The sequence below is a fragment of the Caretta caretta genome, chromosome 11 (genome assembly GCF_965140235.1).
Source record: "Caretta caretta isolate rCarCar2 chromosome 11, rCarCar1.hap1, whole genome shotgun sequence".
Lineage (NCBI taxonomy): Eukaryota > Metazoa > Chordata > Testudines > Cheloniidae > Caretta > Caretta caretta.
Genome location: NC_134216.1, coordinates 80,841,860 through 80,867,532, shown reverse-complemented (window position 1 = coordinate 80,867,532; position 25,673 = coordinate 80,841,860). Strand labels below are relative to the sequence as shown.

Sequence of the window (25,673 nt, the reverse complement as noted above, 5' to 3'; positions counted from 1 at the left end):
ACCCCGCAGCTGGGAAGGGGCAGAAGGGCCGGCCGGTGGCGGGCACGGCTCCCGCAGCCCCGGGGCTGCCGGGCGGGGAAAGGCAGAAGCGGCGGAGCAGGGACGCCCCGAGGCCGCCCGGAGTCAGCCGGGCAGCGGCGGAGCAGCGGCCCCGCGGGGCGAGGGCGGCGGGGCCGGGCGGGAGGTCCCCCGCAGCCCGGGGCGGGTTAACGGGGCCCGGCGGGCAGCCAGCGCGGGCAGCGGCCTGGCCCGAGCGAAGGGACCGCCGGTGAGAAGCGGCGCAGCAAGGAGACCGAGACCCGGACCCGGACCCGGACCCGACCCGGACCCCGCCCGGTGGCCGGCTGCGCACCGGGGGCGCGGGGGAGGGCCCCGCTCCCGGCAGCCTCCGGCGGGGGCGCGGCTCGGGGGGGGCAGTGCAATTGGGGGGGGGCGGTTTGCAGGCCGCCGGAGACACGAACAAGGCAGCGGAGGACGTGGCCAGCCCGGCCCCACCCGGCCCCGGGCGCGGTGCGGACCCGCCCCGGGCAGACCCGGCACAACCCATCCGGGGTCAGCGCCCGGCGGCAGGAAGCGCAGCGCGGCGGCGGCTCCGGTGCGACTCCGGTGCGACGCGACCCACGGTCCTCGCCAGCCCCCGGCCCTGGCTGCGGGCGGGACATTCCCGCGCCCCCCCCCGGGACCCTCCCCGTGCAGAGACCCCGGCCCCCCCCCGCGCCCCGCCTGGGACCCCGAGCCCCGCCCCGGCTGTGCCCCACGTGGAGCGAAGGTGAGACCTGCCCCCCCCCGGTGCAGCCCGTGCGGGGCGGGGAGGCCCGGCTGCTCCCCGCGGGGGGCCCGGCTCCCTGCCTGGGCCGGGGGGGTGCCCAGGGATGTGGAGGGGGCAGGAATTGGGGGACAGGGATTCACGGGGGGGGACACACACAGGTACCAGGGGGAGAATTCTGGGGCTCAGGGGAGCAGAGCTGGACTAGAGGGAAACTCGGGGGGGGCGGGGGGATAAAGGGAAGGAAATGGGGGTGTGGGGAGGCTGGAGGGAGAACATGGAGCAAGCGGAGACTGGCTGGGGAGGGCAGGACCAGAGGGCGGGAGGGGGATGGGGAGAGATACAATGGCAGCTCCCCCAGCCCATGGGGTAGGGAACAATCTCAGTATTTGCGGGTCTGACTCCTGAATCTTAAATGTTGGAGGTTGACGGGACTGAACTGGGCCCTGCTCTGATTTCTGTGCAGGATTCTGTGTGAAACCAGAGTCACTGCTAGCAACAGCAGGCAAGGAGCCCAGCTGGGATTTATTTAGGTTTGGTTCAGGTTTGGGTTCAGTTCCATTCAAAGTGTGTTCCCTTTCATTTGTGGTTCAAGCCACCCAAAGAAACAAAAATAGAAGTTCAGTGACAGGTTTAAATTCTATCCCAATCTCAGTGGAGGTAAACCCCAAAAAACAGCTGGAACTTAAAATGCCAACAGTCTTGATTTTTGATTCTTTATTTTGTGACTTTAACTTTACATGAGTTTTCCGAGTGTTTTTCTGTTGTCAAATGTACATGATTATTTTTTCCTAACCAAACTCTTTGAACAACCTCAGATAACCTGTTTAAACAGTTGCTTTGCCATATCGGACCTCTGCAGTGAAAGGACACATCTGAGGCCTGGAAATGTTCTTTCAGCACTCACTTGTCTTGCTGGACCTGCCAGTACAATTTGTGCCGGTTGGTACAGCTTGGGCATGCTGACATTTTTCTGATGCTCCCAGCAGTTGGGCAGGTTTTCTTCTTATTTGCACATGAGCCACATCTCAATGAATCAGAAATTGGCCCAACCCTTTCCTGGGCTTTCCTTTGTCCAGATATCGCTTTCTTTCTGGAGATTTCACAAGCGTTCAGAATTTCCATTTCATCTTTCAATTTTGGACCCGTCTGACATTGATTCTGTGTAATGAAATTTTGCCTTGACTTTGTCCTCTGCTGACAGTGGGGGTTGACATCTAGGATCAAGATATGTGTGTGACATTCTTTACTTTGGGGGAACACCTTCTGACTCCCATATGTCCTCCTCTGGATATAATTGTGATAATGCATATAAAGCATGCCAGGTGGGGTATCAGGGAAAAGGTTATGGTTGGCTGAAAGTCACTGTTCCATCTGAATACGAATATCTTTAGTGCATATGAAGTTATGAGATTGTGTTATATGGTTGGTTTCAGAGGAACAGCCGTGTTAGTCTGTATTCGCAAAAAGAAAAGGAGTACTTGTGGCACCTTAGAGACTAACCAATTTATTTGAGCATGAGCTTTCGTGAGCTACAGCTCACTTCATCAGATGTTTACCGTGGAAACTGCAGCAGACTTTACATACATACAGAGAATATGAAACAATACCTCCTCCCACCCCACTGTCCTGCTGGTAATAGCTTATCTAAAGTGATCAACAGGTGGGCCATTTCCAGCACAAATCCAGGTTTTCTCACCCTCCACCCCCCACACAAATTCACTCTCCTGCTGGTGCTAGCCCATCCAAAGTGACAACTCTTTGCATAATCAAGTCGGGCTATTTCCTGCATAGATCAAGGTTTTCTCACATCCCCCCACCCCCATACACACACAAACTCACTCTCCTGCTGGTAATAGCTCATCTAAACTGACCACTCTCCAAGTTTAAATCCAAGTTAAACCAGAACATCTGGGGGGGGGGGGTAGGAAAAAACAAGAAGAAACAGGCTACCTTGCATAATGATATATGGTTGTCACTAAAATATGCTGTGGGTTTGGGAGGTGCCCAGATACTGGCTTACAGAGGTAATGACAAAGGGAGGTAACCAACCCTTGGAAGGGTGCTGTTAAATAGAAATCACCAGCTATTGTCCAGCAACAGAGTTACAGTGCAGTGACTCACCCTCATGAGGCTACACTAGGGAGAATTGCTCAACCTTGCTTAGAAACTCAGCAATACTGGTTTGTACTGTATAGACGTGCCTGGACTTGTATTCTCCAAGCACATGGACCAAGGGTATAAAAACCAAACACAGGGGCCATGCTTGGCCTTCCTCCTTCACCCACCTACGCTGCAAGCAACAAGTTACACTCTGAAGACTCCAACTGAGGGGACTGGCCCAGATTTCAAGGTGAAATCTGTATATTAAGGACTGCAATATCCAGTGGGGGTGAGAAAAACAGCCTAGTCAAGTTGTTGCCTAGTTTAATAGGGGGGAAAGTAACTTAAATTTCTTACGGGTACTGTTGTATCGCAACCCCCCCCTTGGGGAGAGGGGCTCAGGATTGGAGGGTGTGGGGTGTGCAGGATTCAGGGCAGGAGGTTGGGGGACATGGCGGGGGGCTCAGGCAAGCTCAGGGTAGGGGATTGGGGTGATTGTGGGGAGCTTGGGTCTGGGAGTGCGGCCACCACGCTGCCCGGCCACTGGACCCACCAGGATGTTGGGGACCGCGCTGCCTGGCCACCCAAGTCCTGTGGCTGGAGCCTGGGGGTGCTGTGGCCGCATCACCCAGGGCCTGGGGCTGCTGGCTCGGGCCCGCTGGGGCCTCACACCCCCCCCCCCGCCACTGGCCGTCATGCAGTGGGGCTGGGAGTCACGGGGCGGGGGGGTTGGGATCCTTTGGGGGAGGGTAGAAGGGAAAGGGGGCAGAAGGGGAGGGGTGGGCTGCCCATGCCCAGCACCAGCACTGAAACCTTACTGGTCGGTCGGCAGCATCCAGAGCCCCAGCCGCTCTCTTACCGGGGCGCCGCTCCGGGGTGCACCGGCCTACTTTCACCTTTGCTAATTGGGGTGAGAGTTTAAAAAGCCAGAGTTAGTTACCAATCACATAATATCACCTAAAATCTGTCTTTTATAGTCAGTACATTTGTTTTACTGTTTATCTTCACCAGTGAGTTTGTGTGAAGTGTGTGGCACATTGCTCAGGTTTTGCAAAGGCTGGTGTAGATCCGCTTTCCATTGCTGAAGTGGTGAACCAGTTAATAAATGTGCATTGCTCATCTTGAGCAATCAAAGGCGGCATATTCCTGAGGTACAGTGCTGGGAGCTGGGGGGATTTGGCTGTGGCCTTTCTCTGTGTGATTCAGGAGTGGCCCTGGGAGCTTTCATGCAATCCAGCTGGGCGTTGGGTCTCCACATGTGGTTGTGCTGAGTGATCACAGCGCCGGGAGGGGTTGCTGCTGGTCACTAGCAGGGCATTGTGAGAGACAGCCCAGGCTGGAGAGACTTTGGGGGCACAGCGGTCCCACAGTCCCAGGCTGCACCCTGGGGGTCCCATCACAATATGTATGAGAGAAACATATTTTTCTGGGGTAGGGCTGGGGGATTGGAGGTGGGTATCATAGAATATCAGGGTTGGAAGGGACCTCAGGAGGTTATCTAGTCCCACCCCCTGCTCAAAGCAGGACCAGTCCCCAACTAAATTTATTGGAGAATTGCTAATATAGTTCCTATTTTTAAGAAAGTGAAAAAAAGTGATCCGGGTAACTATAGGCCTGTTAGTTTGACATCTGTAGTGTGCCAGGTCTTGGAAAAAGTTTTGAAGGAGAAAGTAGTTAAGGACATTGAAGTAAATGGGACAAAATACAACATGGTTTTACAAAAGGTAGATCGTGCCAAACCAACCTATCTTCTTTGAGAAAGTAACAGATTTTTTAGACAAAGGAAACGCTGTGGATCTAATTTACCTAGATTTCAGTAAGGCGTTTGATACCGTGCCACGTGGGGAATTACTAGTTAAATTGGAAAAGATGGGGATCAATATGAAAATTGAAAGGTGGATAAGGAATTGGTTAAAGGGGAGACTACAACGGGTCCTACTGAAAGGTGAACTGTCAGGCTGGAGGGAGGTTACCAGTGGAGTTCCTCAAGGATCGGTTTTGGGACCAATCTTATTTAATCTTTCTATTACTGACCTCGGCACAAAAAGTGGGAGTTTGCTCATAAAGTTTGCGGATGATACAAAGCTGGGAGGTATTGCCAATTTAGAGAAGGACTGGGATATCATACAGGAGGATCTGGATGACCTTGTAAACTGGAGTAATAGTAATAGAATGAAATTGAATAGTGAGAAGTGTAAGGTCATTCATTTAGGGATTAATAACAAGAATTTTAGTTATAAGCTGGGGACGCATCAATTAGAAATAACGGAGGAGGAGAAGGACCTTGGAGTATTGGTTGACCACAGGATGACTACGAGCCGCCAATGTGATATGGCTGTGAAAAAAGCTAATGCGGTCTTGAGATGCATCAGGAGAGGTATTTCCAGCAGGGATAAGGAGGTTTTAGTACCGTTATACAAGGCACGGGTGAGACCTCACCTGGAATACTGTGTGCAGTTCTGGTCTCCCATGTTTAAGAAGGATGAATTCAAACTGGAACAGGTACAGAGAAGGGCTACTCGGATGATCCAAGGAATGGAAAACTTGTCTTATGAAAGGAGACTCAAGGAGCTTGGCTTGTTTAGCCTAACCGAAAGAAGATTGAGGGGAGATATGATTGCTCTCTATAAATATATCAGAGGGATAAATACCGGAGGAGGAGAGTAATTATTTAAGCTCAGTACCAATGTGGACACAAGAACAAATGGATATAAACTGGCCACCAGGAAGTTTAGACTTGAAATTAGATGAAGATTTCTAACCATCAGAGGAGTGAAGTTTTGTAATAGCCTTCCAAGGGAAGCAGTGGGGGCAAAGGATCTATCTGGCTTTAAGATTAAACTCGATAAGTTTATGGAGGAGATGTTATGATGGGATAACATGATTTTGGTAATTAAATATTCATGGTAAATAGGCCTAATGGCCTGTGATGGGATGTAAGATGGGGTGGGATATGAGTTACTCAGGAAAGAATTTTCTGTAGTATCTGGCTGATGAATCTTGCCCATATGCTCAGGGTTTAGCTGATCGCCATATTTGGGGTCGGGAAGGAATTTTCCTCCAGGGCAGATTGAAAGAGGCCCTGGAGGTTTTTCGCCTTCCTCTGCAGCATGGGGCACGGGTCACTTGCTGGAGGATTCTCTGCTCCTTGAAGTCTTTAAACCAGATTTGAGGACTTCAATAGCTCAGACATAAGCGAGAGGTTTTTCACAGGAGTGGGTGGGTGAGATTCTGTGGCCTGCGTTGTGCAGGAGGTCGGACTAGATGATCATAATGGTCCCTTCTGACCTTAATATCTATGAATCTATAAATCATCCCAGCCAGGACTGTGTCAAGCCTGACCTTAAAAACCTCAAAGGAAGGAGATTCCACCACCTCCCTAGGTAATGCATTCCAGTGCTTTACCACCGTCCTAATGAAAAAGTTTTTCCTAATATCCAACCTAAACCTCTCCCACTGCAACTTGAGACCATTACTCCTTGTTCAGTCATCTGCTACCAATGAGAACAGCCTAGAGCCATCCTCTTTGGAACCCCCTTTCAGGTAGTTGAAAGCAGCTATCAAATCCCCCCTCATTCTTCTTTTCTGCAGACTGAATAATCCCCGTTCCCTCAGCCTCTCCTCATAAGTCATGTGTTCCAGTCCCCTAATAATTTTTGTTGCCCTCCGCTGGACGCTTTCCAATTTTTCCACATCCTTCTTGTCATGGGGGGCCCAAAACTGGACACAGTACTCCAGATGAGGCCTCACCAATGTCGAATAGAGGGGAATGATCACATCCCTCGATCTGCTGGCAATGCCCCTACTTACACATCCGAAAATGCCATTGGCCTTCTTGGCAACAAGGGCACACTGCTGACTCCTATCCAGCTTCTCGTCCACTGTCACTCCTAGGTCCTTTTCTGCAGAACTGCTGCCGAGCCATTCGGTCCCTAGTCTGTAGCGGTGCCTGGGATTCTTGTGTCCCAGTTCAGTGTCATCTGCAAACTTGCTGAGGGTGCAGTCCATGCCATCCTCCAGATCATGAATCATTATCATTAATAAGTATTAATCAGTCTCCTGAGGGGCGGAGAGCGGGCCCTGCAGGTGGCTTCAGTGGGGAGGGGAGTTTGGAGCATGAGCCCTGCCTCAGCTGGGGCAACTGGAGGGAGGAGCTGCCCCAGAGGTGGGGATGGTGGGAGGAGGCCTGTCTAAGGGGAGAAGGTTGGGGAGCCGTTACCTTTGCCCTTGGGCTTGAAGAGTTGTTACGAACGTCACAGCCCAGGGAACATCCAACCCCTTTTCTCCCCAGGGGTATATCAGAGATGCGTCATCTACTTCTGGGCCCCCTTCTGCCTCCCATGGTGTGCAGACAGCTCCCAAGCCTACACTTGTGGGCTGGCCCCCTTCTCATTCTCTTTTCACTATATGTAGTTTTTTGGGTTTTTTTAATAATGAGCTTAAAAAAATGCTGAATCTTTATTTTAACTGTTAACAGCCCCTCCAGCCCCCCCCCCTTTTTTTTTTTGTTCAGTTCCATTCGGGTTCAGTCGGTAACACAGATTTATGGTTGCGATTCGGTTCCGGTTCATGTGTGAAATACCAGTTTGACGATTCCAGTGTGAGTCCAGATGGGCGAATGAAATCAGCATCGACCTGACTGTCCCTGGGGGCTGCAGGGGCAGCAGAGGGGGGCTCGGTCATTAGCTGCCCCCAGCAGAGGCTCTGGTCATTGCTCAGGCCGAGGAGGCTGGTGTCAGTCTCTCTCTGAGCCTGGGATACTGGAGCCCGAGAGCTCGCTGGGCCTCCTGGGGCAGATGCTGCTGCTGCCTCCGTTGTGATCTGGGAGGCCGGGCTGAGCAATCGCTGCTCCCCCAGTGGGGTCTGTGCTGGGACAGACCATCATTAAAGCACCCCCTGTGCCCAGCCGAGGGGGCACGTCCTCCTGTGGCTGGAACCAACCCCGGGCTCTGCTGGTATCAACTCCTGAGCCAGAGACTGCAGGTGATAAGACACCTGGGGGAAGTGCTGGGGGCCCGCAGGAAAGTGACTCTGCATAAGTGGCCCCTCTTCACACTATGTCTGTTCCCGGGTGACTGTGAGTCCCAGAGCTGCGGCCCCCGACGCTCCCAGACTCACCCCCCTGTTACCAGTGGCAGTAGCTATTGGAGAGGAAACGCCCCCAGGAATGGCAGGACAGCGACCAGTTCTTCCGCACAGTTGGGAAAGTGGAGAGACTGGAAGGGGCAGCAGGAGCAATGGGGGGAGGGAGGTTCCTTGCTCCCAGCCCCATTCCCTGCAGCCCCCCAGGGCAGTGACTGTCCTGGGAAGAAGGTGAGGGGAAGAGAGAGGAAAAGCCAGTTCCTGCCTCCGCCTGGTCCCCGCGCCACTGGGGGAATGTGCTGCCCTGGGGACAGTGTCGGGGGTGATACCCCAAAGTGGCTTCTTTGATTCTGCTCTTTTCTAGTATTTGGCTCAGAAGCTGTGTTCCGTGGAGGGTGTAAATGTGTCTCCTGGATTTAGTCCCAGTGGTAGGGGTCAGGTCTGTGTTGTAATGACGTCACTGATGCTTCTCCCAGCATGGCAGAGTCTAGAGTGTCTGCAGGGAAAGAGCCTGGGGGGAATCGGGGTGTGAAATGGACTAACACTAATTCAGAAATCTCCCGAATTTCCCTTCTCGCCCTGACAGGCTGCAGAATAACGACCCCGTTTTGCTCCAGACCGTCCCATCTTTCTCGGGGCCGGGACAGGGAAATGGCTGTGGTGGATCCAGCTCAGGTAGGGATTTTGGGGGAGCTGCTGGGGAGGGTTGTTGTAGAGGGGGAGGGTCAGGAAACGCTCAGGGTGAGGTGGAGGAAACAGGGACTGGTAAACCTGCTGGGTCATGCTCAGTCTAGGGCCTGATTTATTAACAGGCCCATGGTGGGGGGTGGGGGTGAACATTCCCCCATTTCTAAAACAAGAAACAAGCCCCTGGACAAGGCTGGGAAAACAGAGCAAAGTTCTGGAGCCTCAATCCCCTAGGCAGAGACTGCAGAGAAATACAAAGGGAGGGTGCTGGGATTCCTGTCCCTGTTCCCTGCATGGAGCTCTGCTTCCCACATTCAGCCTGTGGCTAATAGGTAGGTGGTAAATGAGAAGACCCCGCACTCCTCCATCTCCCCTTCTCTTTGTTCCCTGCAGCCCCCGGCCACTGGTAGGTGTCAGCCCTTCAAACCCCACAGCTGGGTTTTCTCCATGGCTACAAGCTCAAATCTGTCTTAGGGCTTGTCTGTATTGGCCCTTTACAACACTGAAACTTCCTCACTCAGAGGTGTGAAAACACCGAGCAATACAAGTTTCAGTGCTCTGAAAAGCCTAAGGGTTTGTCTACACTTACATTTTGTAGCGCTCTACCTTGCTGGCTCAGGGGTGTGAAAAATCACCACCCCAAGCGCTCAGACTTGCTGCGCTCTAAAGCGCTGGTGTGGGCAGGCTTCAAGCGCTCAGAGCCATTCCCAGCGCTCCTGCATGACCACACTCACACTTCGATCTTCGCCTTTTGGAGCAGGTGATCCGCAGACAATGACTCTCCTCAGGGCAGTTTCAAAAAGCTGGGTGTTTGCAAAACCGGACCTGGGTCATTTGCATTAACCTCTCCCCAGGAAATCCACTTTACACTCACTGTCCCAAAAGCCCATATTTGGTTGGCATGTTTTCAACATCGTCTTTTGAACTTCCAAGTCTTGTACCGGTCGCATCTCCCTGCTAGCGAGGGTACATGCAATCCTAGCCAACAACAACACATACACTGAATACAGTAAAGTTTTTCAAGGATATTGCAGGAAATTGCCACATCAATCACACTGGGAAATCCAGGTTCAATTCCCCTCTCTGCCCCATAAGAAGGAATTTGAACAGACATTTCCCACCTCTCTAGAGAGTGCCCTAACCACTGGGTTATGGGATATTCTGATGTGAGTCTAATCAGTCTTTCATGTTGAAGCTGTTCCACTTTGTATAAATATTTGAATATAAGGAACATGCCAAGAAGAGAGCACGAATGACTTGATAGTCCAGTGGTTAGGGAGAGTGCAAATAGTTCTTGGGGGTGATGATACAATAAAAAATAACAATAACAGACAGACACACCCAGGCCACACCCAGTGCAATCCAGCTCGCTAGGACTCAGGAGGCACCGGGCGGAGGAAGCCCGGTCCCAGCCTGGCAGCAGGCGTGAATTGCAGTCTCTGTACGGTCTCTGGTGTGGTGCAACCCACATTCCTTGCCAGCCCCCAGGGCCTCGCTTGCTGCCGCTCGGGCCCCCCGAGTCCTGGCTGTGGGCAGTGGAGGGACATTCCCGCTGCTCCCTCCCGAGACTCTCCCCGTGCAGAGATCCCAGCCCGGCCCCCTGTGACTGGGACCCTGAGCCCCGCCCCCTGGCTGTGCCCCATGTGGAGAGAAGGGGAGACCTCCCCCGGTGCAGCCTGTGCTGGGAGCGGGGGCCCCAGACTGCTCCCAGTGGGGCTGGCTGTGAATCTCTGCCTCGGGCAGAGGGAAGCTGCTGCAGGCCCCAGGGTTTGGAGGGAGTGGGAGTGGGGCAGCGATATATAGGGAGTCAGAGGGGGGGTTGGAGCCAGAAGGGGGCTGTAGAGGGGCAGGGGGCTCTGAGCCAGGGGTGGGAGGGAATGGGGATGTGTGTGTGGGGGGGGAAACAGCGATGTGAAAGGGGGCAAGAGGGGGGCAAGGGGCAGGATGGAGGGGAACCATGGGAATGTGGGGCTGCTGAAGGGAGGCTGGGGGAACACACAGGTATTGGGGCAGGGGGAGAATTCTGAAGCTCAGGGGAGCAGAGCTGGACTAGAGGGAAACTCTGAGAGGGGGGATTAAGGAAAGGGGGGCTGTGGGGAGGCTGGAGGGAGAATATGGAGCAAGCGGAGACTGGCTGGAAAGGGCAGGGCCAGAGGGCAGAAGGCAGGAGAGGGATGGGGAGAGATACAATGGCAGCTCCCCTAGCCCATGAGATAGGGAACAATCTCATTATTTTGAGGGTCTGACTCCTGAATGTTAAATGTTGGAGGTTGACGGGACTGAACAGGGTCCTGCTCTGATTTCTGTGCAGAATTCTGTGTGAAACCAGAGTCACTGCTAGCAACAGCAGGCAAGGAGCCCAGTTGGGATTTAGGTTTGGTTCAGGTTTGGGTTCAGTTCCATTCAATATGTTCGGTTTCATTTCTGGTTCTAGCCACTCGAAACAAAAGTAAAAGTTCAGTTACTGGTTCAAATCCTGTTTCAATCTTAGTGGAGGTAAATTCAAAAAAGAGGACTGCAACTTAAAATGGAAACTGTTTTGGTTTTTGACTGTTTATTTTTTAACTTTACATGAATTGTCCTGTTGTTTTTGTGTTGTCAAATAACCACGATTATTTTTGAAGAACAATTTGTTTGAGCAACCTAATATAACATCTTTAAAGGTTTGCTTTGTCATGTTGGGCCTCTGCAGTGAAAGGACACATCTGAGGCCTGGAAATGTTCTTTCAACACACACTTGTGTTGCTGGAACTGCCAGTACAAGCTTTGCTAGTTGATACAGCTTGGGCATGCTGACGTTTTTCTGATGCTCCCAGTAGTTTGGCAGGTTTTCTTATTGAGATGTGGCTCAGATGCAAATGAATCAGAAATTGGCCCAATCCTTTCCTGGGCTTTCCTTTGTCCAGATATCACTTTCTTTTTGGAGATTTGACAAGAGTTCAGAATTTCCCTTTCATTTTTCAATTTCAGACCTGTCTGACATTGATTCTATGACATCATTATTTCTGACTTCTGATTCAAGCATTTCCATCTTCATCCATGTTTTGGTGAAATTAAATTTTGCCTTGAGTTTGTCCTCTTCGGACAGTGGGAATGGCTCTCTAGGATCAGGGTATTTATATATGAGAGAAAGATGTCAGTTCCAACAGATTTCTTTCTAATTGTTTTCATTGACTGTAGTAAGAATTCAGGAAATGGAGAAGAGATTTTTGATATTTCCACTTGGCATTTTAACCATGCACCAGAAAGTTACCCATGGTCAGTCGTTCATATGGAAAAAATTCTTTGTTGTCACTCTCAGACGTCAGTGCAATTGTGACATGTTTGTGACAGGCTGGGTCAAAAAAAACCCCTTTGGGACTGCCACCTGATGTGATGAGACTACCTCTAAGCCCATTTTCCCTGGCAGCCTGGGACTGCAGTACCCTGCCTTGTGCCAGACACGCCAGCCTGCTCCAGCACAGACCCAGGTCTGAGCCACGTCCCCCACAAGCTGCAGACTTAACTGAAAAGAGCTTAAGAAGTGCTCCTGTTTCTAGCACCCAGACACCCAGTTCCCAATGGGATCCAAACAGCAAATAAATCCATTTTACTCTGTATAAAGCTTATACAGGGTAAACTCATAAATTGTTCGCCCTCTATAACACTGATAGAGAGAGAGGCACAGCTGTTTGCTCCCCCAGGAATTAATTACTTGCTCTGGGTCAATTAATAAGCAAAAAGTGATTTTATTAAATATAAAAAATAGGATTTAAGTGGCTCCAAGTATTAACAGACAGAACGAAGTAAATTACCAAGCAAAATAAAACAAAAACACGCAAGTCCAAGCCTAATACAGTAGGAAACTCAATGCAGGTAAATCTCACCCTCAGAGATGTTCCAGTAAGTTTCTTTAGCAGACTAGACTCCTTCCTAGTCTGGGTCCAGCAATCACTCTCACCCCTGTAGTTACTGTCCTTTGTTCCAGTTTCTTTCAGGTATTCTTTGGGGGTGGAGAGGCTATCTTTTGAGCCAGCTGAAGACAAAATGGAGGGGTTTCCAGGTCCTTTTATATTCTCTCTCTTGTGCAACATCACAGTCACAAGACGGGGTCTCTAGCCACCTGGGCAAGTCACGTGTCTATGAATGATTAGGCTTTTGGCAGGCCAATGCCATTGTTTACGTGTTAGTATGAACCTTCCCAGGAAAGCTCAGATTTGGATTGGCGTCTCCCAAAGTCCATTGTTAGTTAAGTGCTCCCAATTACTTGAATAACCCCTTCACACTACGTTGACCAAATCTGCCTGATGTGCTTCCTACAGCAAACATTTTAAATACAAGCACAGAGCCAATGCTCGTAACTTCAGATATACAAATGATCCATGCATACGAATAGGAGGAATACATTCAGTAGATCAGAACCTTTGCAAATATAGGTTACATGGTGTATCTAGCATAAAACATATTCCAGTTATGTCACATGTACACTCATAAGCATATTTCCATAAAGCATTATGGGGTGCAACGTCCCAGTGTTCCTTCGCCTTCCATTCCGACCCTGTCAGGTGAAGCTCATGGCCTGAGGTGGTCAGGTCTTGGCAGAACTCCCGGAGCTCCAAGAGTTGCTCAGACCCCGGCCCGGGACTCTCTGCTGCAGCAGGGTTGGGTCAGCGGCATCAGCAGGAACACACGGTGCTGCAGGCAGACTAGCCTGCCCCCAGGCAGAAAGTGGCTCTGGATGTGAGCCTGCTATAGCCAGGATGGGTGAAAAGAGAGAACAGCTCCGGGGAGAGGGAGGGGGGGCATGAAGGTGGGTATCAGACAGTGCCCCAAGCAGGGGCTGGGAGTTGGCCCTGCAGGCAGTTTCAGTGGGAGTTTGCAGCACGAACCCTGCCTCAAGTGGGGCAACTGGAGGGAGGAGCTGCCCCAGGGGCTGGTGATGGTGGGAGGAGGCCTGTTGAAGTGGGGAAGTTTGGGGAGCCGTTACCTCTACCCTTGCTCTTGACGAGTTATTGTGAACTTCACGGCCCAGGGAGCATCCAACCCCTTCTCTCCCCGGGGGGCATCTCAGAGATGGGTCATCTACCTTTGGGCCCCCCCTTCTGACTCCCATGGTGTGCAGGCAGCTCCCAAGTTTCCCCTCTCCCTCCCTGGTCTTGTGGGCTGGCCCCCTTCTCTTCTCACTGTCCTAGGGCAGGCCGTTCTGGGGTCATCACCAGCCCACTGGCTAGTCTGTTGTCCTCTCTTAAATGAAAATAAGATCGCTGTACATGGTTTTTTTAAAAATTTATTTATTTTAAAGATTGAGCTTAAAAAAGGCTGGTGTCAGAGTAGCAGCTGTGTTAGTCTGTGTCCGCAAAAAGAAAAGGAGGACTTGTGGCACCTAAGAGACTAACAAATTTATTTGAGCATAAGCTTTCATGAGCTACAGCTCACTTCATCGGATGCATTCAGTGGAAAATACAGTGGGGAGATTTATATACACAGAGAACATGAAACAATGGGTGTTATCATATATACTGTAACGAGAGTGATCAAGTAAGGTGAGCTATTACTAGCAGGAGAGAAAAAAAACCTTTTGTAGCGATAATCAAGGTGGGCCATTTCCAGCAGTTGACAAGAACATCTGAGGAACAGTGGGGGGTGGGCGGGGAGGATAAACATGGGGAAATAGTTTTACTTTGTGTAATGACCCATCCACTCACAGTCTCTATTCAAGCCTAAGTTAATTGTATCCAGTTTGCAAATTAATTCCAATTCAGCAGTCTCTCGTTGGAGTCTGTTTCTGAAGATTTTTTGTTGAAGAATTGTCACCTTTAGGTCTCTAATCGAGTGACCCGAAAGACTGAAGTGTTCTCCGACTGGTTTTTGAATGTTATAATTCTTGACATCTGATTTGTGTCCATTTATTCTTTTGCGTAGAGACTGTCCAGTTTGGCCAATGTACATGGCAGAGGGGCATTGCTGGCACATGATGGCATATATCACATTGGTGGATGTGCAGGTGAACGAGCCTCTGATAGTGTGGCTGATGTTATTAGGCCCTGTGATGGTGTCCCCTGAATAGAGCCAGAAGAGTACCCAGAAGTCACCGACTACAGGACAGGCCCAACAAAGAAAATAACAGAACGCCACTAGCCGTTACGTTCAGCCCCCAACTAAAACCTCTCCAGCGCATCATCCAGGATCGACAACCTATCCTGAAAGATGACCCATCACTCTCACAGATCTTGGGAGACAGGCCTGTCCTTGCTTACAGACAGCCCCCCAACCTGAAGCAAATACTCACCAGCAACCACACAACAGAACCACTAACCCAGGAACCTATCATTGCAACAAAGCCCGTTGCCAACTCTGTCCACATATCTATTCAGGGGACACCATCATAGGGCCTAATCACATCAGCCACACTATCAGAGGCTCGTTCACCGGCACATCCACCAATGTGATATATGCCATCATGTGCCAGCAATGCCCCTCTGCCATGTACATTGGCCAAACCGGACAGTCTCTACGCAAAAGAATAAATGGACACAAATCAGATGTCAAGAATTATAACATTCAAAAACCAGTCGGAGAACACTTCAATCTCTTTGGTCACTCTATTAGAGGCCTAAAAGTGACAATTCTTCAACAAAAAAACTTCAAAAACAGACTCCAACGAGAGACTGCTGAATTGGAATTAATTTGCAAACTGGATACAATTAACTTAGGCTTGAATAGAGACTGGGAGTGGATGGGTCATTACACAAAGTAAAACTATTCCCCCATGTTTATCCCCCCCCCCCACACACACACACACACACTCTGTTCCTCAGACGTTCTTGTCAACCGCTGGAAATGGCCCACCTTGATTATCGCTACAAAAGGTCCCCGTGTCCCCCCCCCGCTCTCCTGCTAGTTATAGCTCACCTTAACTGATCACTCTGGTTACAGTGTGTATGGTAACACCCATTGTTTCATGTTCTGTGTGTATATAAAATCTCCCCACTGTATTTTCCACTGCATGCATCTGATGAAGTGAGTTGTAGCTCACGAAAGCTTATGCTCAAATAAATTTGTTAGTCTCTAAGGTGCCACAAGTCCTCCTCGTTCTTTTTAAAAAAAGGCTGAATCTTTATTTTAACTGATGTCCCTCCCTCCCCCGTCTTTCCCTTCCCTTCCCCAGTCGGTTCAGTCAATAAAAGAAAATTATGGCTCAGGTTCGGTTCCGGTTCATGTATGAAACTCCGGTTTGATCTGGGTCTCCGGTTCCACTGTGGGTCCAGATGGGCGAATGAGATCAGCATCGGCCTGACTGTCCCTGGGGGCTGCGGGGGCAGCACAGGGGGACTCAGTCATTAGCTGCCCCCAGCAGAGGCTCTGGTCATTGCTCAGGCCGAGGAGGCCGGTGTCAGTCTCTCTCTGAGCTCAGGATACTGAAGCCCTGGAGCTCACTGGGCCTCCTGGGGCAGATGCTGCGGCTGCCTCCGTTGTGATCTGGGAGGCCGGGCTGAGCAGTCGCTGCTCCTGCAGTGGGGTCTGTGCTGGGACAGACCATCACTAAACCTCCCTCTATGGCCAGCCGAGGGGGGACGTCCTCCTGGGGCTGGAACAAGCCCAGTAGGGCATCCCCAAACTCTCCCGGCATCAACTCCTGAGCCAGAGTCTGCAGGTGATGGGAAAGACCTCTGGGGTAAGGGCTAGGGAGGGGTAGGAAGGTGACTCTGCATAAACAGCCCTTCCTCACCCAGTCTTTGCTGCTCCGTTGAGTCTGCTCTTTTCTAGCATTTGGCTGGAGCCTGAACCCCCTGGGCAGAGACTGTGATGAAATACAAAGGGAAGGTGCTGAAGGTCCTGTCCCTGTTCCTTGTCCAGAGCTCTGCTTCCCACCTATACCTGTGCCTAGTCGGTGGGTGGTAAATGAGAAGACCCTGCCCTCCTCTGTCTGCTGGGAGGGACAAGGAGCTCTCCCCTTCTCTCTGTTCCCTGCAGCCTCCTGGCCACTCTGAGCAGGGTGGGGTGGGATTCTGCTCCTCTGGCCTCCCAGACCTGTCCTAGTGTTGTGTTTCTTCCCCCATGAATAGTGGGATTGTGGCAGGGGCAGCAGGCACTGAGTGGGGGGCACCTGTTGTTTCAGATGCCGGTGACCTTCGAGGAGGTGGCTGTGTATTTCACCGTGGGGCAGGGGGCTCTGCTGGACCCCTCTCAGAGAGCCCTCTACAGAGACGTCATGCAGGAGAACTATGAGACTGTGACCACGCTGGGTAAGGATTCCTGTCCCCTCAGTTATGTGAAGCCATGGGGCCTGGATTTCTGCCTCTGGTCAGGTTCTTCCCTGGTCACTTAGATTACAGGGGAGTGGGTCACGTAGCCCATAGGAGGGAGCATTCACCTCCAAACCCTGTCCAATGGGATAGGGGAGTCATGGACCTAATGGACATGCTAATTCATTCCCATCCCTTCAGCTATCATGGGGGCAGGAGCAGTGTATTATCCCCTCTGCATTAATTCTCGCTCAAACGCAGGATCTCTGTGTACCTCCCTTCATGGGATTAGCTCCATCTCTGGGGAGGGCTCTGGCCTCTCGGGGTTCAGACATAGGCAGGTGTTTAACACCGGAGCTGTATGGTGCCTCAGCAAGTCCCCCAGAGGACAAAGATCCTGAAAATTCCTAGTGAGGGTGTGATAACTCCTCCTCCACCAGACATCGGCCTCTCCCACGGGGACTCAGTGACCATGTTTCCATCTCTTCACATCCCGCAACCCCCCAGGAAAGCATGGGGTCATTTGAAACTTCAGATGTGCCCTTTGTGAAAAATACGCCACCAATCCTCAGTGCATTCTGCTCATGCCTGATTTCACTTTCTGAGCAGGACTCCCCTTTCCCAAACCTGACCTGATAGCCCAGCTGGAAGCAGGGGAAGAGCCATGGGTCCCAGATCTCCAGGTCTTCGAGGAAAGGAAGATCCCAAGAGGCACCCACACAGGTGAGGAGTCAGTGACACTGACTCAGAAACTATATGGAAAAAGCTGAAAACCGCAAAAATCTTGTGTGAGCCCCCCTCAGTTCTGCCTCTTCTCACCCAGGTCAGGCTCTGGTCGGCAGGTGTCATCTCATGGCAGGTATCGCTCATGGCTTCCCACCCAGCCTGTTCGCTGTCAGGAGTTTTCTCCCTGACTTCACTTCCCTGGGAGTGTTTGGATGGGATGTGGAGGCAGAATCCAATTTCTCAGTCTCCCCCACTGTTACTGTGTTGTGTTTTCCCTCTTTGCTACTCCCCTTTGTGTCCTTTCTGCCAGCCCAGGCACTGACTCGTGCCTGGATTCTCTCTCTCCCCCAGATGGTGACGAGACAAGTGAGAACGAGGAGGGGAATCCACAACAGGAAGGTCCCGAGCAAGTGGAGCTGCAGGGAAACTTTTTGAGAAGAGCAGATGGGAATTTTCCCCAGTGCTTGGAACAGAGAAAAGTCTGGAGTAATTGGGACAGGTCAGAGAGGAAGCTGGGAAACCATCCAAGAAAGCAAGTGCACGAATCCTTTGAATGTGAGGGAGGAGACAAGGATTCCAAAGAAACCACAGCCCCACAGTCAAATCCCAGGGAAAAGAAACCCTATAAATGCTTGGACTGTGGAAAAAGCTTCAGCTGGATCTCAAACCTTACTACCCATCGGAGACTGCACACGGGAGAGAAACCATATAAATGCCTTGAGTGTGGGAAAAGCTTCAGTCAGTGCTCAGGCCTTATTAGCCATGGGAGAACCCACACGGGAGAGGGACCATACAAATGCCTTGAATGTGGGAAAAGTTTCAGTACATCATCAGTCCTTATTATACATCAGAGAACCCACACGGGAGAGAGACCATTTAAATGCCTGCACTGTGGGAAAACTTTCAGTCAGCGCTCACATCTTACAAGCCATGGGAGAATCCACACAGGAGACGGCCCACATAAATGCTTATACTGCGGGAAAAGTTTCAGCGGACCATCAGCCCTTACTGCACATCAGAGGATCCACACAGGAGAGAAACCCTATAAGTGCTTGGAGTGTGGGAAAAGCTTCAGTCAGAGCTCAAGCCTTATTAGCCATAGGAGAATTCATACAGGAGAGAAACCCTATAAATGCCTTGCATGTGGGAAAGGTTTCAGTGTATCATCAGCCCTTATTGTGCATCAGAGAACTCACACGGGGGAGAAACCCTATAAATGCTTGGATTGTGGGAAAAGCTTCAGTCTGCACTCAAGACTTATAAACCATAGGAGAATCCACACAGGAGAGAGACCCTATACATGCCTGGACTGTGGGAAAAGTTTCAGCCAGCGTTCACATCTTAATAGCCATGGGAGAATCCACACAGGAGAGGGAACACATAAATGCTTGTACTGTGGGAAAAGTTTCAGTGGCCCATCAGCCCTTACTGCACATCAGAGGATCCACACAGGGGAGAAACCCTATAAATGCTTGTACTGTGAGAAAAGTTTCAGTCAACACTCAGGCCTTATTAGCCATGGCAGAATCCACACGGGAGAGGGACCATATAAATGCCTTGAGTGTGGGAAAAGTTGCAATGCACCATCAGCCCTCATTACACATCAGAGAACTCACACGGGAGAGAAACCCTATAAATGCTTATACTGTGAGAAAAGTTTCAGTCAGCGCTCACATCTTACTAGCCATGGGAGGATCCACACGGGAGAGGGACCACATAAATGTCTTGAGTGTGGGAAAAGTTGCAATGCACCATCAGCCCTCATTACACATCAGAGAACTCACACGGGAGAGAAACCCTATAAATGCCTTGAGTGTGGGACAAGTTTCAGTGCACCATCAGCCCTTATTACACATCAGAGGACCCACACAGGGGAGAAACCCTATAAATGCTTGGACTGTGGGAAAAGCTTCAGTCAGAGCTCAAATCTTACTGCCCATCGGAGACTGCACATGGGAGAGAAACCCTGTAAATGCTTGGTCTGTGGGAAAAGCTTCAGAGCACCATCCGCCCTTATTGTACATCAGAAAACCCACATAGTAGAGAAACCATATAAATGCCTCCACTGTGAGGAAGGCTTCTGTCAGCACTCACACCTTATTCGACAATCCACACAAGAGAAAAACCCCATAAATGCTTAGATGATTGGAAAAGTTTCAGTCCCCGCTCATAACTTCATAAAGATTGAAGAATTCACATGGGACAGAATCTATAAATGCCTCAACTGTGGAAAAATTTTCATTTGAAGATCAAACCTTGCTTCACATCAGACAACCCACACAAGAGAGAGAACCCATAAATGCTTGGATTATGGGAAAAGCTTCAATAACTGCAAGAAGAGATTCAGTCTGAGCTCACACATTATTCCTCATCGCATAATTCACAGAAGAAGGAGCTTGAATGTGGGGGAAGCTTTATCTGGTGCTCACACGGCATCAAGCCTCAGTAAATCCACACAGAGAAGAGCCCTTTTATGTGTCCTTAGCATGGAAAATGCTTCTGTTGGAGGTAACACCACAGTGAACATCAGAGACTCCTCCACACAGGAGAGAAATTCCCTCAGTGCCCTGACTAGAGCTGGCCATAGTAAAAACTCCATTTCCTAATTCCCACATGCATTGGTGGCATTTGGCTCCCAGGTATCTGTTAGAGGGCTTTTCCCTTCACCTGCCTCCCTGGTTCTTGTCTCACAGACAGAGAGCAGACCAGAAGGCCGAAGGGCAGACAATTCAATGTTTATTGGGGTTAGTTTCCAAGCAAGCATATTTTGCACCCTTCACACCAGTCAGGCTTATCCCTATACGCCGATAGAGCCTTTACCCCGCGTCCCCCCCTTTCTGGCCCTGACGCTGCAGAGCTTTGCCTGTGTCCCAATTCCCCATTCTCATTTTCCATTCCCTGTTCCCAGTCCCCCAGTCTCCCAGTCTCCCATTCCCCAATTACCATTCCCCTTCCCCTTCCTCCTTCTTAGCAGGCCCAAATAGACCTGCAGTGCACGCCCCTAGTCATATCCCTTACAACTTATGGTTGTGTTTTGTTCTCGAGGGTCATGAGTTGGGGTCTTCATGTCCCCTCTTTTGTACCCCATGGGAGGAGTGAGGTTGTTCTCCAGTTAGGGACAGGTATTTCTTTGGTCTTTTAGTCTTTTACCTCTCCCCCATCCCTCCTTTCCCCTCCTGACTTGTTGCTTGACCTTGCTTTGAGAGAAAGAGTTGAGGCAGTTGTCAGGTGTGCGCTCATATATTCCATTCCAGCTATGCCCAGTAACACTTTAGTTCCAGCTCTTCTCTCTTTTCACCCCATCTGCTTGTGGGCAAATGTAAAACATGGGGTCCTTGTCCTTTGTTTACACATATTAGTATAAAATGTAAGAGTATCAAAAAGTCAACCCCCAAATTCTGTCTCAGGCTGACAAACAGGCTTATATGCTAACTGTATCCATCTGCCCGTCTCTGGGGGCAGGTTCTGGCAGCAGCTGACCCTAAGCTGATCAGTGACCCTCTGGCTTTGCCTGGTCTAAGCTAGCCCCAGGCAGAGGAGGAGAAGCCCCGATCAGCCCTCCGACGGGTTGCCCTGCCGGTCTGGGTATGCCACCTGAGGTACTGGGGTTCCACTGAGCCTGCCCATTCAGCCAGGGCCCCCTGCCCTGCCAAGCCAGGCTCTCCAGCCTGCTCCGTCACACATACAGGAAGGGCCACATCCTGCTGCAGACAGACACAGACGCGGAGATTAGGTCTGCACCGTGAGACCCAGCTCAGGAAGTGCCCCGCATGCGTGTGCACACCACTGTAGGAGTGCAAAGCCAAGGAGTGCACTGTCCTCCCAGCATGGCACTTACCACAATGTTCTGTGCTCTCCGTGCTTAGGAATCACACTCTGATTTCTTTGATCCTGACTCAGACTCCTTAGGGCTAGAGATGAAAGTGTCCCAGACCTGGAGGGGGAATTCAAATGAACCCCAAACCTCTGGCTGATCTTTCTGAGCTAAAATCCCCGCTTTCATCTATTGCAGAGGTCAGCAATCTTTGGCTCCTGGTCCGTCATAGTAAGCGCAGGCTGAGAGACATGCTGGCCGCGCTTCCTGCAGCCCCCACTGGCCGGGAACAGTGAACCGCAGCCACTGGGAGCTGCGAGCGGCTCTGCCAGTGGGCACTCAGGTAAACAAAGCGTCTCGCGGCCCGCCAGCGGCTTACCCTGGCAGGCTGGGAGCCAAAGGTTGCCAATCCCTCATCTATTGTTAAAGTAGCTTCTGGGCTTTGTAGATGTTCAGGTTTGGGGTCTGGGTTTTTTTATTGTTATTTTTGCATTAGGACGATGTTAAAACTTTTGTAAATGACCCAACAAAATAATGAGGAGGTGCTGAGTACAGCAGGTTTAGCCAGTTCAGAAGAAAATGAATAAACTGGGTTTCCTTCTTTGGGGAGTTAGAGTTCTGTGGGATTTCACTTTATGAACCTGCAAGTATTTTGTAGTGCACCTTGTCGTGTTGGTTTCTGTCTCTTCCTGAAGGCCGTTTGGTCACATATTTGGATATTAGTTTACTTTGACAGGATGTAGCAGGTTTATTGAGGACTTTATGAGACAAAGGATCAATTGCCAGAAGAGTCCTTTCTTTGTTTTATTTTAACCATTCTTTCCCATTGTCATAAGATTTTTGTGTGTTTGAACAATGAAAAGTCTCAATATCTGTCAGCAGGAACACTGAGGGTGAGTGCTAGATTCACACTCCGAGAGGCCGAGACCGAGCGGGACATGGATTTACTGCCTGATCCCTGCAGAGATGTGAGATGCACCGGGAGAGGGCAGGGAAACAGAGTTGGGAAACTGCAGATTTTTCTCTTGACATCCAGAGAGTGGAGGCTGAGGACTGTGAACTTGCTGCACCAATGCCAGAGAGAGACAGGAACTGCCCTGTGAGTGCTGGGTGAAGCCATCCCTCAAATCTAAAGGCTACAAATGATGCCCCAAGATGAATGATCGGGGAGGGGGCAGCATCTCCTGAGAGAAGAAAGAAGCTGGGGAAACCAACAGGCCTGGGCCCATGTTGAAGCCAGATTGACCCCCATCATTGAGGCCAGAAGTAGATGAGGAGCCTGACAGCCCAGCTCATCGCCCCTCCCCATCTACCAGTGTCCAGTGTGGGGATGACAGCAGCTCTCTCTGCCCCCCCTTAACCCCACACTGCATCCGTCTAACCTCTGCTTCATGGATTCCCTGCCCTCGGAGTGTTTGCTTTGTGACTGGTCCCAGCATCTCTCCTGGATTCTCTGCCCTTTTCCACCAGTCGGTAAATGTTGCTCTGTTGCGGGTGCGTGTGGGATTTGGGCGCAGCAGTGTGCTGGGCTGGGATGCAAAGTCCCGTGCTGAGCTGGGCTGGGGGACAGGAGTCTGTTTCTCCTCGGTCATAATAAACTAGAATTTAGTTTCTCACACTGTGTCCTTGTTTTCCATTAACTACCCACCGGATTCGGAGGGGAGGTTACCAGGAAATGCAGAGCAAGCCTGGTCTGCTACGGAAATGCACAGTGAGGTCACTCATACAGTCTCAGCTCTGCCTTGTCATAGACTCAGTTACAGGCCGTATACTGACAGATTTCTATACAGAGAATATGGCTACAGCGGTTCTGCTCTGAGCTGGTTTCATCCCCAAACCCCGGCTCGCTCAGCCTTCCCACCGGCCATTCTAGCTCAGACCCGTTTAAAGCACTGGGGCTATGGGCAGTGGTACAATTAAGCATGTGATTAAGGTTTGGCAGGACTGGGAGGTTAGATGTGTGGGTTTGGGAGAATGCATCCGATGAAGTGAGCTGTAGCTCACGAAAGCTTATGCTCAAATAAATTTGTTAGTCTCTAAGGTGCCACAAGTCCTCCTTTTCTTTCTCCCTGTTGAAACTCGGCCTGGTCCTCAAAGCAAAACTTTCCTCAAATTCCTTCTTGTCTGGTTTCAAAATAATTTTGTCTCAGTTAATACCATGATAATTTGTAACACAGCAGCAGCCAGAGGCTCTACAGAAGACTAAGGCTGTGTTGTGCTAGGTGCTGTATCTACACATCATGAGAGACAGCTCCTAAGGGAAAGAGCTTAGAGTCTAAATACGCAGAACAGCCAACGCAAGGATTTTGCAAGTGTCAGAAGCGACCCTGAAATCTAACGGGCTACGAGTGACGCCCCAGGGGGAATGATGAGGGGAGGGGGCAGCATCTCCCGGTGGCTGAGAGACCGAGGCTCTGCCCTTGAAGCAGGAATTCAACTTCTGTTATGTATGAAACACAGATTGTTCTTCCCCAGAATTACAGCTCTTACCCCTAGAGCACGGAACACATTTTCTGAGAAAAGTCAATCTCTTTCTGGCTTATCAATAATCATTAACGATGGGTCTGATCAGACATTCTGCACTGACTGTCAGACCCTGCCATGGAGTGATACCCTTTAAAGCCCCGTATGGTTCTGATTAAGGTATTTGAGTGCTTGGGGACCCAGATTATATTAAACTGATTTTTAAATCCCATTAGATTTTCAGTAAGTCTTCCAAAAGTATTGTTTAAAAAATGACTTTGGGTTAGATTTTTACGGTATTAGGCACCTGAGGGTGCAGATAGGGGTTGGCAAAGCAGGTTAGGCATTAGGGGCTAGATGCACAAAAAGATTTAGATGCCCAGCTGCTAATTTCACTTTAGATACCTGAATCTGACTCGTAGATGCCAGCAATCCTAAAACACACACACTCAACTGTTGCCTAACTCTGAGCGGGAGTGGAGAGGGCAGGAGTTTGGGGGAAGGGGTTTCGGGGGGTGGAGTGGAGCAGGGGCAGAAAGAGGTGGAACAGGGCCTTGGAGGAAGTGGTGGAATGGGGGCGGGGAAGGAGGAGAATGGGGGGCAGGGGTGGAGCAGGAAGAGGAGGGGTGGGGTGGGCCCTGGGGCGGGGTAAATTGTCTCTTCCCCCAGCCCCCGCCCTCTTCACTCCGCCTCTTCACTCCCCAACTTCCCACCAGTGCTCTGCCTCTTCCACCGGACCCCGCCCTGACTCCGCATCTTCCCACTTCTGCTCCGCCTCTTCCCCTAGGCCCCGCCCTGACTCCATCTCTTCCCACCTCCGCTCCGCCTCTTCCCCTAGGCCCCGCCCTGACTCCGCCTCTTCCCACCTCCGCTCTGCCTCTTCCACCGGACCCCGGCCTCACTCCGCCTCTTCCCACTTCCGCTCTGCCTCTTCCCCTAGGCCCCGTCCTGACTCCACCTCTTCCCACCACCGCTCCGCCATGACTCCACCTCCACTCCTTCCCCCAGGCCCCGCCCTGACTCCGCCTCTTCCCACCACTGCTCCGCCTCTTCCCACCTCCACTCCGCCTCCTCCCCTAGGCGCCTCCCTCACATCCGCCTCTTCCCACCTCCACTCCGCCTCTTACCCTAGGCCCCGCCCTGACTCCACCTCTTCCCACCTCCGCTCCGCCTCTTCCCCTAGGCCCCGCCCTGACTCCGCCTCTTCCCACCTCCGCTCTGCCTCTTCCACCGGACCCCGGCCTCACTCCGCCTCTTCCCACTTCCGCTCTGCCTCTTCCCCTAGGCCCCGTCCTGACTCCACCTCTTCCCACCACCGCTCCGCCATGACTCCACCTCCACTCCTTCCCCCAGGCCCCGCCCTGACTCCGCCTCTTCCCACCACTGCTCCGCCTCTTCCCACCTCCACTCCGCCTCCTCCCCTAGGCGCCTCCCTCACATCCGCCTCTTCCCACCTCCACTCCGCCTCTTTCCCTAGGCCCCACCCTGACTCCACCTCTTCCCACCTCCGCTCCGCCTCTTCCCCCAGGCCCCGCCCTGACTCCACCTCTTCCCACCTCCGCTCCGCCTCTTCCCCTAGGCCCTGCCCTGACTCCGCCTCTTCCCACCTCCGCTCTGCCTCTTCCTCCAGGCCCCGCCCTGACTCCACCTCTTCCCACCTCCGCTCCGCCTCTTCCCCTAGGCCCTGCCCTGACTCCGCCTCTTCCCACCTCCGCTCTGCCTCTTCCTCCAGGCCCCGCCCTGACTCCACCTCTTCCCACCTCCGCTCCGCCTCTTCCCCTACGCCCTGCCCTGACTCCGCCTCTTC

General features: G+C 51.5%; 1 protein-coding gene across 1 annotated transcript in view; it reads left to right on the top strand.

Moving 5' to 3' along the window:
• Positions 1-7,379: 7,379 nt before the first annotated feature.
• Positions 7,380-25,673, top strand: part of LOC125644663 (uncharacterized) — a 45,984-nt gene continuing 27,690 nt past the window's right edge. Inside the window, 7 exon segments of the mRNA XM_048868941.2 lie at positions 7,380-8,626; positions 16,737-16,863; positions 17,473-17,586; positions 17,941-19,692; positions 19,695-19,791; positions 19,793-20,097; positions 22,283-22,502. Coding sequence (XP_048724898.2) covers positions 8,429-8,626; positions 16,737-16,863; positions 17,473-17,586; positions 17,941-19,692; positions 19,695-19,791; positions 19,793-20,097; positions 22,283-22,502 — 2,813 coding nt within the window. The 5' untranslated portion in view covers positions 7,380-8,428.